The sequence below is a fragment of the Gymnoscopelus braueri genome (genome assembly GCF_963280865.1).
Source record: "Gymnoscopelus braueri genome assembly, chromosome: 7".
Taxonomy (NCBI): Eukaryota; Metazoa; Chordata; class Actinopteri; order Myctophiformes; family Myctophidae; genus Gymnoscopelus; species Gymnoscopelus braueri.
Window position 1 is genome coordinate 56,764,063 of NC_137608.1, and position 16,825 is coordinate 56,780,887.

The window sequence follows — 16,825 nt, forward strand, 5'->3', positions numbered from 1 at the left end:
CACTACTTCCAGAATAATGTAGCTCTCAAGTATCTATAAGGTGTTTTATTTTCTCCTCTCTACATAGCTGGGTCAAACGGACCCTTATGGGTCCATTTGGTTCCATATTCTGTACACTCTCAGAGTTATGGTGGTCCTCTAGTGTTATTATATATCAGACAGTAAGTCCACATACCTTTAGTATGTTGTTGAAGTGTGTGGTTGGTTTTTGAGACACAATAAACAGCTGACATGAAGCTGCTGCTTAATCTGTCTGTCTGTCTGTCTGTCTGTCTGTCTGTCTGATCTAATACACCGCCAGGTGCACGTTGATGCTAGTGTCAGCTGAATCTCACCACACACACACACACACACACACACACACACACACACACACACACACACACACACACACACACACACACACACACACACACAGTGTGTTAGACTTTGTACCTGTGACACTAAGTAAACATTGTGTAGTTTGCATACAGTGTGTAGATAAATGTTGGAGTGTGTGTGTGTGTGTGTGTGTGTGTGTGTGTGTGTGTGTGTGTGTGTGTGTGCACGTGTGCGCGTGTGTCCGTGCTGCTGTGTATGCAGACGGGACAATGACAGGAAGGTGCGTTGGTGTTTTGGGGGGTTGTGTGTGTGTGTGTGTGTGCGTGTGTGTGTGTGTGTGTGTGGTAAACAGGTAGAGACACACTTCTCCTCACATTGTTTAAAGCACAGGAAGTGTGTTTTTTTCTCCAGCACAGAGCCTTGTCATGATGATGGTCATGATGCCGCCAGGATGTTCTGCCTTTGCTTTTGTTTTCCCGTTGGGTTCCTGTGTGGCCTGTGCTGTAACACACTGACCACCAGACAATTGGACTCGAGTCATAGTGACTCGACTCGAGTCTGACTCGAGTCGCATATTTGACGACTTGCGACTCGACTCGGACTTTGAAGGTAAAGACTTGCGACTCGACTCGGACTTGGAAGGTAAAAGACCAACGAGACTTGAGACTCGACTCGGACTTGCTAGCCAATGACTCCCGACTCGACTCGACTCGAGACAAGATGACTCTAATGACTCGTTTTGTTTTTTCCCCTATGAATGATCTGTGTGTGAAATGCGCTCACTCTACCGCAAATGCCTCTCTCTCTTCATACAACCCCATGCTCACTCTACCGCAAATGTGCTCTCTCTCTTTATATAAACACATGCTCACTCTACCGCAAATGCGCTATCTCTCTTAATACAACCCCATGCTCACTCTACCGCAAATGTGCTCTCTCTCTTTATATCAACCCATGCTCACTCTACCGCAAATGCGCAATCTCTCTTCATACAAATCCATGCTCACTCTACCACAAACGCCACCACCGCTCCCAGCGGGGTCATTTTGATTCTATGACGGCTGCCGTCTAGTTATCATCAGTGCCAGTGTTGTGAGGAAAAACAAGCAACCAGGTCTAGGAAAACCAGCCCAAAAGAAGCGAGTCAAGCGAAAATAGCAGATCTACAAGCTCACAACGCCTGGCGATGCAACTAGTTCGTGTTTTGTTTATGACCCCAGCCACCCCAACAACAACAGTAGCACCAGCCAGCAAGATATACGTACTTGTAAACATGAAAGTCACTCACCACTGTCGAATTTACTTTATCCATGGTAACAGCAATAAAGTCTTAGTCCGTTTTTTGGTGCGCAACACAACCCTCGTTTAAGTGAATTGCTTTCACCTGCTGCTGCTGTGCAGAGCGTGCGCTACAGGGCATATCTCCGCCAAGCCAGGGTGACCTACCCAGGCTCATGAAATTCATATGCAGGCATAGTAGCCAATTAGAATGAAATCTGCTAAAACGGACTCATATACTGATACAGAACCATATATTGGCTATTTATTATGGCTGTCGGGTGGAAATCTTGTATGTTCCTTTTTCATTATTATTTAAAAACAATTTGAAATCGTGAAAATAGCCAATCTACAAGCTGTAATTATTTAATAATTAAGAAATACTATATTTTAAAGACTGAAACATCAACTAAAGTCAATATTAGAGCAAGTTCATTCACATTTCATTTGAATGAAAATAACTTGTGGGTAAAATTCATTCTGTGAATCTAATGTGATTAATGTGAGCCCTACTTCAGTCAGTGAAGTCCAGGGCTGAATGTGACATATTGAGACCTATATAACTAAATATTGGTCATTTGCCAACACATTATTTTGTGAAATAAATGGGTTATATTTCACAGATAGTTATACTATTCTTATAATATATTAAAATACAATCATCCTTAACCTTCAAGTTAAATGCATTATTGACTTGCCCACAACAGAAAGACTTGGGACTCGACTTGGACTTGGGACCAAATGACTTGGGACTCGACTTGGACTCGGACCGGAGGGTTGGATTGACTTGGGACTCGACTTGGACTTGGGACCAAATGACTTGGGACTCGACTTGGGACTCGGACCTGAGGGTTGGATTGACTTGGGACTCGACTTGGACTTGGGACCAAACGACTTGGGACTCGACTTGGACTTGGGACCAAATGACTTGGGACTCGACTTGGACTCGGACCGGAGCGACTTGAACAATTGTCTGCTGACCACACACACTGACCACACACACTGACCACACACACTGACCACAGTGTTCAGTGTATTTTAAGCTCTGCTGGGTGGATGTCCAGCCGTGGTTTTATACAGCCATTATTGTCTTTGCTGTGGGTCTTGGGGTCTTGGGGTCTGTGGGTCTTGGGGTCTTGGGGTCTTGGGGTCATGGGGTCTTGGGGTCATGGGGTCTTGGGGTCTTGGGGTCATGGGGTCTTGGGGTCTTGTGGGTCTGTGGGTCTTGGGGTCTTGGGGTCTTGTGGGTCTTGGGGTCATGGGGTCTTGGGGTCTTGGGGTCATGGGGTCTGTGGGTCTTGGGGTCTGTGGGTCTTGGGGTCATGGGGTCTGGGGGTCTGGGGGTCTTGTGGGTCTTGGGGTCTGTGGGTCTTGGGGTCTTGGGGGTCTGTGGGTCTGTGGGTCATGGGGTCTTGTGGGTCTTGGGGTCTTGGGGTCTTGGGGTCTTGGGGTCTGTGGGTCTTGGGGTCATGGGGTCATGGGGTCTGTGGGTCTGTGGGTCTGTGGGTCTGGGGGTCTGGGGGTCTTTGGGTCTTGGGGTCTTGTGGTCTTGGGGTCTTGGGGTCTGTGGGTCTGGGGGTCTTGTGGGTCTTGGGGTCTGTGGGTCTGGGGGTCTTGGGGTCTTGTGGGTCTTGGGGTCTGTGGGTCTTGGGGTCTTGGGGTCTTGGGGTCATGGGGTCTTGGGGTCTTGGGGTTCTCCTCACATAGTGTTACTGTGTAATGAATGGTCTACCTGCTGACCTGACGTCTATTAGGCTCTAGTGATGTGTCGTTCATGATCGATTCGTTCAAAAGAACTTTATGAAACTGTTACGTTCACTTGCGACGTAAAAAAAACGCTCCCGCGATGGTGTTTTACACACATTATAAAACATACATTAACCACTTTAGCCCTATTTTACACATGCCATTTGAAAATAGCAGATCTACAAGCTCACAAATGCGACGCGTTGTGAGCTTGTAGATCGTCTATTTTCAAATATGTTAGTACTTTTGGTACTTTAAGTGTATATTTTGATGCCAATACTTTTGTCCTTTTACTCAAGTACATTTTGAACACTAGAAAATAGCGCTACTGAACGAGAACGTGAACGAATCATTTGAACGAATCATCATTGCCGTGAACGTGAACAAAATCGTTCGTTCACTGAAACGACCTTTTTTCCCACCAGTATTATATTATTGTAATATTATATTAGGCTCATACACTATGTCACCTTGAAGTCCTCCTTTAAAGGGATAGTTCACCCCCATGGAGAGTTCAATTCATAGATATTTTTCTTAGTTTTTGTCTCATTCCTAAAACAATAATTTGATGACCGGAAGCGGTTCCGGTAGGAGACACAAAGAGTCTCCTTTGTGTCTCCTACCGGAACCACTGCCTACCAAAACAATATCCATGAGTTCAAGTCTCCATGGGGGGGGACTAATCCATAGAGTTGTTTTGGGGGAAACACTACTTCTCCTGGTTCCTAAAGTATTTCTCTATGGAGAATAACATTGGGTCATCTTAGAATCGTCTCATATAAGAATTGTGGTCCAAAAATAAACAAACTGTCTCGGCCATATTGTCAGGGAGGAGGTTCTGTATGGTTTATGATAGTCAGTCACTTATATTTGATACAGTCTGTTTCTGGCAAAAATGTAACTAATTCGGCGGAAGTAACATTAGCGTTTTCTCACCGTCAGTTTACGCTTCATATCCATAAGAGTAAAAACAGGGGGGGGGGGGGGGGGGGGAACCGCGAACCAGGTAGGATGTGTAAATTACGTCAGACTTCGGTGCACAATAATAATAACTATATTGTTATACAAGTTACTACATGAAGATGTGGTATAACAATTGATAGAAAAGCATGTGGAATCAAATGTTACAGGTGCACAGGGCGTCATCCTTGAATGTTTCACTTAGAGGATATTTAGTTCATCAAAAAGTTTCAAAATAAAACTAGAAAAAGTGCTCCTCGGAGCACAGGTCTCCGCCAGGTCAGGTAGGCTATTGTGGCCTCCTGGTGGCGCTATAATAGGCCAACGTGAAAAGGGTGCCATTTCTTCTTAGGCCACGACAATCGGACACTGACTGCATTCATGATTTGAGGCATTTTGTTAAAAACATGTGTTTAGCCAAATTAGACCTGTTGGTGGCGCTATAACAGGCCAATGTTAAAAGGGTGGCATTTGTTCCTCAACATAGTGTGAATGTGCGTGCAAAGTTTGAGCGCAATTGGCGTTCATGATTTGCGGATTTTTTTTCAAAACAAGCCAATAATGCAAACTTTAGATGTCAATCTTAGCCAATCAGGATGGAATATGAAAAATTAAACACATCCGTCGTGATCACATGACTATAGAGATCATGTGTACCGATTTGCGTGAAATTTGGATAAAATTGGAAGGAGTAGTATAAAATAATGTGTTTTACATAAGTCGGCCTCCTGGTGGCGCTATAAAAGGCAGATGTGAAAAATGCAGGGCAAAGGTTTTTCCTTGACCTCTAGGGTTACACAGATCGGTGCAATTATAGGTAAAAACACGAATCGGCCTGTTATAGCGCCACCATGAGGCTGATTTGAAAATTTTCAAATGGTAGTTCTTCCTCGGCCTAATGGGAATGTGCATGCACAATTTCACGGAAATTGCATGCTGTGTTCATGATTTGAGGCATTTTGTTCAAAACGGAGCACTCCTGCAAACTTTGGAAGACATTTTTTGCCAATCAGGATGGAATATGAGAAATCTGAAAGACTCATTTCGTTTAATGACTATAGAGATACTGTGTACCGATTTGCGTGATTTTTGGACAAAATCTGTAGGAGTACTGTCAAAAAAATATGTTTTGCACAAATCGGCCTCCTGGTGGCACTATAACAGGCCCATGTGAAAAATTTGGTCAGAGGTTCTGAATTGGCATCCAGGGAGTGTGTGTGCACAGTTTCGCAGCGACCGGGCCAACGGTGCCTGAGATTAGCTGTTCACAGACAGATGGACGGACGGACACACGGACACACACAAACAAACGGACACACGGACAGGGGGTAAAACATACTCTCTCGCCATGCCTTTCGGCCTGGCGGAGACAATGAGACAGGTATGATGTTAGTTCTTTATAAGGAGAGGACATGCAGTGAGACAGGTGTGATGTTAGTTCTTTATAAGGAGAGGACATGCAGTGAGACAGGTATGATGTTAGTTCTTTATAAGGAGAGGACATGCAGTGAGACAGGTATGATGTTAGTTCTTTATAAGGAGAGGACATGCAGTGAGACAGGTATGATGTTAGTTCTTTATAAGGAGAGGACATGCAGTGAGACAGGTGTGATGTTAGTTCTTTAAGGACATTGCAGAGCCAGGCGGTGTTGTCGTGTAAAACACACTCAGCATCAGTTCTGTTGTTATTGTCAAAATGCTGACTCATGTTCCAGTAGCCTGGCTCCTATCTGCCTAGCTTTAATTAGCATAAACAACATGTGTTTATGTACAGGGCAGTGTGTGTGTGTGTGTGTGTGTGTGTGTGTGTGTGTGTGTGTGTGTGTGTGTGTGTGTGTGTGTGTGTGTGTGTGTGTGTGTGTGTGTGTGTGTGTGTGTGTGTGTGTGTGTGTGTGTGTGTGTGTGTGTGTGTGTGTGTGTGTGTGTGTGTGTTGTCAGCTTGTCATTACAGTAGGTGTGTGTGTGGGGGGGGGGTGTAAGCGATGACAAAGTCAACAGGTGTAATGAAAGAGTGCTGAGTCGTGCTGACTGCCTGGCTGACTCCTTCACATGAGGTCAGGTTTTAAAGGCAGGTCAGCAAACTGCTCACAACCTTAAGTTACTGCTGATAGTGATTCCATATTCCATATATATCTAGTTCCATAGACGTTAACACAGAAGTTATAGTATGAACAGTACATATCAATGTTATGTAAATACACCAAAGATGCTGATTTACATCTGCAGTCCCCACAAAAAAAAGACAAAAAAACAAGCAGACAATAGAGTACATTACATTATACAGGAAAAACAAAGCATGATACATGAATACAAAAAACAGAGGTATACAAAACGGGTACAAAGTATATCTAAGGCTAAGACTAAAACACATTTTACCAGATATGGCAACATACGTTTTTTCCGAAAAAAGGTTTTACAAATTGTAGAATCGGCTTCAGGTCTTAAAGGAGTAGTTTATCCACAAAATGACTTATTTTCTATCATTTACACACCCCACGAAGCCCGGAACTCATGGAGATTTGTTTTGTCGCCTCTGCCAGTCATCAAATTACTGCCTTAGGAATGCCACACATTTTTTTTTTAAATCATGAATTCAAAGCTTCATGGGTTTTGTAAATGATAGAAAATAAAAAGTGTTTGTTGGGGTGAACTACTCCTTAATGGGTTAAAGGTAATCCTGGCTACAGTGTGTTATCTTGACACAGTCTGCAGTGTGAAATATGCTGTGACTTCCAGTCAGTAAAAAGTAATGTCTAACAGACTGTCAGACGGCCATGATTCACTGTGTTTTAAATCATTAACAACAGGTATAGTGACCCAGCCATGAGCCACACACACACACACACACACACACGCGCACACACACACACACGCACACACACACGCACACGCACACGCACACGCACACGCACACACACACACACACACACAGGGGTTTCAACAGGTGTCTGGGGGAAGGCAGGTCCACATGATAACACATAATTTCTATGGAAAAGCGACAACAGAATTTTTAACGTTTTTCTTTGCCAGGTATGTTTGCTGGAATGAGTCCCGGTGAATCATTCTTTCCATTCATTGTCACTGGAAGGCAGATAGTGATCTACCTTTAGTGATCCACTGAAGACAGATACATAGAACCTTTAGTGATCCACTGAAGACAGATACATAGAACCTTTTAGTGATCCACTGAAGACAGATACATAGAACCTTTTAGTGATCCACTGAAGACAGATACATAGAACCTTTAGTGATCCACTGAAGACAGATACATAGAACCTTTAGTGATCCACTGAAGACAGATACATAGAACCTTTAGTGATCCACTGAAGACAGATAGAACCTAGGATGCTAGATAAATAAATAGACCTTTAGTGATCCCACGGGGGAAATCCACTTGTCGTTGGATTCAACGTGTGGTTTCAGTTATTAGGATTCCATACAGAGGCCATCATGTCTTTCTGTTGGCTAAACTTTGCTTTATTGCTTTATTGTCTCATCACAGGTTTATAGGTGTAAAACAGTGGGTGAACATTTTTTTGTTGTTGTTATTTTGAACTTGTAGATTTGCTGCTATTAGTGCTATTTTTTTTATTTGAATCCTGAATGTCATTTTGGACATGGTCCGGTGAAACTTGGTTTCACCGGACAGAGACAATATGATCCTGACTATAAGGAGCAGTGGACAGTTCAGTACTGAGCACGTTCACATGCTAATGGCCTGAATCTCACATCAATAAATAAATCAATAAATACACTTTGTTCTCCTCAGTGCCAGTAGACTGCTGCTCTGTTCAGCTCTTTATAGAGCTGCTGCGCTAAACCGTTACTCAGCACATGTTACTGTACATGTTAACATGTTACTGTACATGTTAACATGTTACTGTACATGAACATGTAAACATGTACAGTAACATATACTGAACCTAAACTACCATTTATCACCTATTATCTTCTTCCTCCCTTTCTTTATGACTCACTATTTTCTCTCCCCCTCTCTCTCTCTCTCTCTCTCTCTCTCTCTCGTTTCTCTATCTGTCTCTCTGTCTGTCTCTCTGTCTGTCTCCCTCTTTCTTTCTCTCTCTCTCCCCTTTTCTCTCTCTCTCTCTTTCTCTCTTTCTCTCTCTCTCTCTCTCTCTCTCTCTCTCTCTTTCTCTCTCTTTCGCTCTCTCTTTCTCTCTCTTTCTCTCTCTCTCTCTTTTTCTTCCCCCTGAGCCGATGACCTCATCATAGCGAGCCGATGACCTCATAATACTGATCCCATGACCTCATCATCGTAAACCTACATAATAAACTTCATGTTGTTGTGACCCAGCCTTCTTTTTTAGAAACCATACAGTCTGTATAAATAATAGATTGTAATCAAATCAAAAGGGGAGCTAGTGGGGGACAGATGTAATCTACAGACAGGTCAGTTTAGAATGTGGAGGCCTGTGTGGTTCTAAAGCTCTTTTGGCTCATTGTCACACCCCTCTAAAAAAAACAAAACAGATTTACAGCACCTTACATTTATGTCATATTACACTATGTACCTACAGTATGTACATCGTTCCCCCTAAGACAGGGGTCCTCAGCAGGGGGTCCGTGGCCCCTAGGGGGTCCTCAGAGTTACCACAGTCTGCCAAATCTTTGTCTACTGGGACGTAAGTCGGGGCTTGATCAACCCTGGCTGGGTCACCTGGGTGAGGGTGTATGTTGTTGCGAGACCCGAAACACCCGTTGACCCCAGGCTACAACCCTGATGATACGTCCAGGTGCATCCATGTGATGTTTGCTTTATAGTTTAGCATCTCAGATGTCATCACCAGGTTAAAGGGTTAATAAAGTAGTTAAACTGATAGTGATATTGATAAATTCCAAATATTATCAGAGTATTGATGTGGAACCCTGTGGAACCTCTGGACTTGCGTCACGGCTCACAACGTGTCACATTGCAACATGCTGTGAGCTTATACATCTGATAATTTTTTTTTGTTGCGCTTTTCTGCCTTCATTGACAGACAGGACACTAGGCTGACAGGAAAATGGGGAGAGACACGCAGCAAAGGCCCCGGGATCGGGATTTGAACCCGCAACGCGCTGTCATAGGCTATATTGAGCCTAGGTGCCTGGACCGCTACGCCAGCGGTCCAGGACGAAATGTTAGCTTTTTTCAAAATGATTTTTCTTTTTTGACTTAAAAAAAAATAAATCGTATGAAATAATAATTTCAAAAATAAATCAATAAATGAAGGATTTTTTCACACACAACCCATACAAACGGGTCCCGACACCAGTGTCTGGGAACCATTGGTGGTGTAAATGTTGTGTTTTGCAGAGTAAACGTAAGCTCTCTGTAGGAGGGTCTGTCCTGCCCCTCCTCCCCCTCCCTAAGGCATGCTGTCTGTCTGTCTGTCTGTCTGTCTGTATGGACACACTGTGGCTTCTGTCCACAACAATGGACACTTCTCATTGTCCTGTCTGTCTGTCTGTCTGTCTGTCTGTCTGTCTGTCTGTCTGTCTGTCTGTCTGTCTGTCTGTCTGTCTGTCTGGGGGCTGTTTCCTCTGTTCAAGCCAAAATATTTTCCAAATATTTTCCATCTAACCTCTTAACCCTGTACGTAGAGAAGTGTTGTCTAATGCAGTGGTTCTCAAACTTTTTCATGTCAAGGACCCCCAAAATGACATGTATTTGGCCGCAGACCCCCATCTCAAAATATGTTGTTCCAGGGACCCCCCCAGAAGCAAAGATTTGAGTTACAAATGTTTGCTTTAAAAAAATACATATTCAAAGACTTGCACACATTTTCACGATTTTTCAAAAATAGCAGATCTACCTTTAAGTTCATAGCTTGTAGATTATAGAGCTTGTAGATCTGCTATTTTTGAATAGCCAAAGTATAAAAAGGGGTTAAAATGATTGTGACGCTTTATTAACTCTTTACTAGCCCTTTCTCTATTGCAAGGCAGTGTTCACTGAGTCTGTACCTAGTCAAGGCTTTTCTTTAATGTTGGGTCGTTCACCTGCTCAGGTATTCTGACAATGTATATTCTCTTTTTAGAGCTAGATAGCATTCCATTTGGTTTTGGGTTGTCTCCTTCCAGTGTGTCAGGTAGCAGGTATTTGGTCAGTACTTGGGGTAGAGTACTGGTATTTGGTCAGTACTTGGGGTAGAGTACTGGTATTTGGTCAGTACTTGGGGTAGAGTACTGGTATTTGGTCAGTACTTGGGGTAGAGTACTGGTATTTGGTCAGTACTTGGGGTAGAGTACTGGTATTTGGTCAGTACTTGGGGTAGAGTACTGGTATTTGGTCAGTACTTGGGGTAGAGTACTGGTATTTGGTCAGTACTTGGGGTAGAGTACTGGTATTTGGTCAGTACTTGGGGTAGAGTACTGGTATTTGGTCAGTACTTGGGGTAGAGTACTGGTATTTGGTCAGTACTTGGGGTAGAGTACTGGTATTTGGTCAGTACTTGGGGTAGAGTACTGGTATTTGGTGGGTCAGCTGTAGGCCTGTTGGAGGCGGAGCCTCAGCAGGTGAAAGCAGGACAAACTAATATTGACCGACTGGGCGCTCCAACTCCCTTTGATGTTTGTTTACATCTCTGCGGTCACCGTGGCAACCTGATTAGCGTAGACGGGAAAGTTAAAGCTTTAAATGAACATTCTGTGGAGAAGGTTGAGATTAGAGACTGACTGATTATTCTGCTTCATGTCTGAAGGGCTGTAGACACTCTGGGTTGGGTGGTTCACTGGTTCTCAAACTGGGGTCCTTGGGAGGGGGGGGGTGAAACCACTTTATCCATTTATACGTTGGCTATTCAAAAATAGCAGATCTACAAGCTCGTAGCGACGAGCTTGTAGATCTGCTATTTTTGAATAGCCAAAGAAAGAAGAAAATGACAGAGATGCGTCCCCGGATTGAATGGGTTGAAAGGTTTAATCCATTTAAGATGTGTTGTTTATGTGCTGGTAGGACATTATAACAGATGTGTTGTTTATGTGCTGGTAGGACATTATAACAGACGTGTTGTTTATGTGCTGGTAGGACATTATAACAGATGTGTTGTTTATGTGCTGGTAGGACATTATAACAGTAGAATGTTTGTTTCCTTTATCCATGCTTGATGTCTGCTTTGTCTGACAACTGTATTGTATTCAACAATGTTATGTAACAGGCTGTTTTCCCATTGGCAGTGTTTACTTTATGTGTGTTTAAGTGTTTATGTGGACTTATATAAATATTTCGGGGGCACGGTGGCGCAATCGGTAGCGCCGTCGCCTCACAGCTAGAAGGTCCTGGGTTCGATTCCCGCCGGGGACGCTGGGGGCGTGTCCTCTCCTCCCCGTCATCAGCGCCCATACCCTAGGTGTGGTTGGTGAAAGGGCTCTCTGTGTGGAATAAACATGTAGTAATCCTGGTCTCTATACTGCCTCCCCCTGGTCAGCCGGGGCGCCTGATGGAGGGGAAAGGAACTGGTTGGAATAACGTGTTCCTTCCACGCGCTACTTCCTACCAGGGAAACTCTCCCCTGTCAGGTGACAAGAAGGTCAGTTGGCTCTCATGCATTGAAGGAGGCATGAGCTCTGCTCTGGGCTCCCTAGGCTGGGGGGGGGGAGTGTAGCGCCCAGGATCACTTAGATAATTGGCACTGGGTGAAAAAAGGGTTACAAAATTGTGTGATAAAAAATATATATATTATAAATATATATATTATAAATATATATAAATACATCTTGTGTGTGCGTGTGTCTCAGGTGGATGGAGGCGTGTCTAGAAGAGGACCTCCCGCCCACCACAGAGCTGGAGGAGGGGCTTAGGAACGGCGTTTACCTCGGCAAACTGGCCACGTTCTTCTCCCCCAAAGTGGTGTCTGAGAAGAGGCTGTACGACCGGGACCAGACCCGCTACAAGGTACATTACTGTACCCTTTATTTATAGAGTGTACGACCGGGACCAGAACCGCTACAAGGTACATGACTGTACCCTTTATTTATAGAGTGTATGACCGGGACCAGAACCGCTACAAGGTACATGACTGTACCTTTATTTATAGAGTGTATGACCGGGACCAGAACCGCTACAAGGTACATGACTGTACCTTTATTTATAGAGTATATGACCGGGACCAGAACCGCTACAAGGTACATTACTGTACCCTTTATTTATAGAGTGTATGACCGGGACCAGAACCGCTACAAGGTACATTATGTACCTTTATTTATAGAGTGTACGGCCGGGACCAGAACCGCTACAAGGTACATTACTGTACCTTTATTTATAGAGTGTACGACTGAGACCAGAACCGCTACAAGGTACATTATGTACCTTTATTTATAGAGTGTACGGCCGGGACCAGAACCGCTACAAGGTACATGACTGTACCTTTATTTATAGAGTGTATGACTGAGACCAGACCCGCTACAAGGTACATGACTGTACCTTTATTTATAGAGTGTACGACCGGGACCAGAACCGCTACAAGGTACATTATGTACCCTTTATTTATAGAGTGTTCCAATCTACAAGGTACACACTCTACCCATGATTCATATGATTCATAGAGTGCGATACAAGGTACACACTGTACCCATGGTTCATAGTGTTACAATCCGTAGTCCTAAACCCCAGGACTCATTATAGAGTCTGATTATGAGATGAGATATACTCTCATTGAGGAGTTACAGCAACATAATGTGATAAACACACACACACACACACACGCGCGCGCGCGCACACACACACACACACACACACACACACACAAACACACACACACACACACACACACACACACACACACACACACACACACACACACACACACACACACACACACACACACACACACACACACAAACACACACAGAATGTTAGATTGTAGTCTGTGTTCCTCCTCAGTGAGCTTTACAACACTGACAGGACAGGAAGTCTCTCCTTCCAGATCCTTCACCGACAAATCCTACTTCCTGTCAACAGTGTTCCACAGGAAACGGGGGGGGGGGGGGGGGCAGGGTGAAAGGTCAAACGCAGACCCTGAAGGTCGCCCAGCTGTTGTACCCCTCTGACACAATGACACACATTTTAACAATGTATTTATGTCCACACAAAAGAAAATGTATACAAGGACACAGATATTACGGTGCAGCAAAGGTTACGTCCACAAAGTCAAGTCATACTGTATGTCCTCATGATGCAACAAGCATGTCATGTGACCCAGCCCTCCATGGACACAAGCAGTGGTGTAAAGTAACTAAGTACATTTACTTAAGTACTGTACTTAAGTACAATTTTTAGGTATTTGTACTTTACTTGAGTATTTACAATTTCCAATACTTTTACTTCTACTCCACTACATTCAGAGGCAAATATTGTACTTTTACTCCACTACAATTATTTGAAAACTTTAGTTACTAGTTACTTTGCAGATATTATTATTACATTATAAAACATACATTAACCACTTTAGCCCTATTTTATACCTAGGCTATTTGAAAATAGCAGATCTACAAGCTCACAACGCGTCGCAACGCGACGCGTTGTGAGCTTGTAGATCTGCTATTTTCAAATATTTTAGTACTTTTACTTTTGGTACTTTAAGTACATTTTGATGCCAATACTTTTGTACTTTTATTCAAGTAAATTTTTTATTCTGGACTTTCACTTGTAACAGAGTATTTATATATTGCAGTATTGATACTTTTACTTAAGTAAAACAATGGAGTACTTTTTCCACCACTGCATGTCATGTGACCCAGTCCTCCTGGACACCAGCAGCAGTGTCTCCGCATGGCGGCTGACAATCATAGCAGAGAGACGGCACAACACTCTGCCAGCCCTCCTGCCTCTTTTCTGCCCGTCCCAAGTAGTGGAAACCCGGCTCTAACAACCAGTCTGCGGGCATCATGTCCCAGACTGGACCACCAGAGGAAACAAAGTTCCCAGTCCACTCCTGCACTGCCGCCCGGTGTCAAAGTGCTCTCCGTAGCGTAGCTGCTCCCATGAGCCCAAAAGTCTGTTCACCCATTGTTGTTCCTCAGCTAGTGGACACACCGCTAGAAGACCCACCGGGTCTTTATCCACCGCCGGGTGGTAGTTAGTTAGACCGCCTCTCTTCCCGGTATAGCTGCTCTAGGGAAGGGCAGCGTGGGCTGTCGGTTCACTCCATCGGTGAGCAGAACCTTCTTGTGATGGTAATGAAGCACACAGTCCCCAGAAGTTGCGAATGCATCTTAAATGTGCACCTACTACATTAACAGTGGTAGTTACAACCATAGATATAGAAACCTAGATACCTCATTGGCCTCTGCAGTTCGTTGGAGCAACTCGTATCGCGGCCGCCATTTTCGCGTAGGCAAACGGACACTCAAAGTGACTACTGGCCAATCACAGCGCTCACAGCGCGTTGACTACTGGCCAATCACAGTTCTAAGACCTGTCAGAATCTAGTTGTCCCGCCCCCACCTGCCTCTGATTGGCCTACCGAACGCCCCCTTCTGTGACACACGCGGAAGCTTCAGGGAAGCTTTCCTACGCTAAAATGGCCCCCGTGATACCAATGCCTCAAAGCCGAAGGAGGCGTCTACCTTTATATGTCTATGGTTACAACGGGGCAGTTTAACGTCTCACACACACACACACACACACACACACACACACACACACACACACACACACACACACACACACACACACACACACACACACACACACACACATACACACACACACACACACATTTTCTCACCGCTCGGCACAAAGTGACATGCTGTGAGCTTGTATATCTACTGGGGGACATGCTGTGAGCTTGTATATCTACTGGGGGACATGCTGTGAGCTTGTATATCTACTGGGGGACACGCTGTGAGCTTGTATATCTACTGGGGGACACGCTGTGAGCTTGTATATCTACTGGGGGACACGCTATGAGCTTGTATATCTACTGGGGGACACGCTGTGAGCTTGTATATCTACTGGGGGACACGCTATGAGCTTGTATATCTACTGGGGGACATGCTGTGAGCTTGTATATCTACTGGGGGACATGCTGTGAGCTTGTATATCTACTGGGGGACACGCTGTGAGCTTGTATATCTACTGGGTGACACGCTGTGAGCTTGTATATCTACTGGGGGACATGCTGTGAGCTTGTATATCTACTGGGGGACATGCTATGAGCTTGTATATCTACTGGGGGACATGCTATGAGCTTGTATATCTACTGGGGGACATGCTATGAGCTTGTATATCTACTGGGGGACATGCTATGAGCTTGTATATCTACTGGGGGACACGCTATGAGCTTGTATATCTACTGGGGGACATGCTGTGAGCTTGTATATCTACTGGGGGACATGCTATGAGCTTGTATATCTACTGGGGGACACGCTGTGAGCTTGTATATCTACTGGGGGACATGCTGTGAGCTTGTATATCTACTGGGGGACACGCTGTGAGCTTGTATATCTACTGGGGGACATGCTGTGAGCTTGTATATCTACTGGGGGACATGCTGTGAGCTTGTATATCTACTGGGGGACACGCTGTGAGCTTGTATATCTACTGGGGGACATGCTGTGAGCTTGTATATCTACTGGGGGACACGCTGTGAGCTTGTATATCTACTGGGGGACATGCTGTGAGCTTGTATATCTACTGGGGGACATGCTATGAGCTTGTATATCTACTGGGGGACACGCTGTGAGCTTGTATATCTACTGGGTGACACGCTGTGAGCTTGTATATCTACTAGGGGACATGCTGTGAGCTTGTATATCTACTGGGGGACATGCTGTGAGCTTGTATATCTACTGGGGGACACGCTGTGAGCTTGTATATCTACTGGGGGACATGCTGTGAGCTTGTATATCTACTGGGGGACATGCTATGAGCTTGTAATATCTGCTGGGTTTCACTGTCTTAGCGCTCCTTCAGCAGCCGCTGCTTCTAAATTTCGTCGCTTTTCTCCACCCCCCCCCCCCATGGTTGGTGCCCTGTGCTTCAGCACCTAAAACACTTCCGTTAATCCAGGGATGCTGAAAAGTAATAGTTTTGGAACATATGAGGTTTCCACCCGACAGAGACCATGGCCCTCATTTATCAACGCGGTGCAGACCAAATAATGGGCGTACGTTGAGATCACTGTAACTTTATGCATTTATCAATATATCCTGACGTTGGCTTCATCCTACCGTACGCTGAGATCTCACGTCTGGTCGAGAGCAGTTGTTTACGTTGGCTGAACCCGTTTGTTCCATTCTAGACCTGCGGAGCAGCATTGTCTGACTGTCTGACAGGCATCTGGACACATAATCCACGCCTAAATGTATATCTACACTAATAAATAATCCCTGTGAAAATATAACATTTTATAAAGTAATTTAAACAAACTGCTTTAACAGTCATTCAGATAAGCTTGCAGACCTGGCTGCATTGAAAATAGCAGATCTACAAGCTCATAAGCTTGTAGATCTGCTATTTTCAAAATATACGAGCGCTTCTGCGATAGCATTTTCGGGAGTTTGGACCGGCGCAACGGCG

At 44.5% G+C, this 16,825-nt stretch overlaps 1 protein-coding gene across 2 annotated transcripts in view; it reads left to right on the forward strand.

Moving 5' to 3' along the window:
• Positions 1 to 16,825, forward strand: part of iqgap2 (IQ motif containing GTPase activating protein 2) — a 110,636-nt gene that overhangs the window by 13,947 nt on the left and 79,864 nt on the right. Inside the window, exon 3 of one of the 2 annotated variants that reach the window (XM_080432293.1) lies at positions 12,043 to 12,199. The exons of the other annotated variant lie outside the window; for it this stretch is intronic. Coding sequence (XP_080288419.1) covers positions 12,043 to 12,199 — 157 coding nt within the window. The remainder of the gene's footprint in view (positions 1 to 12,042; positions 12,200 to 16,825) is intronic. 2 annotated transcript variants of the gene reach the window in all.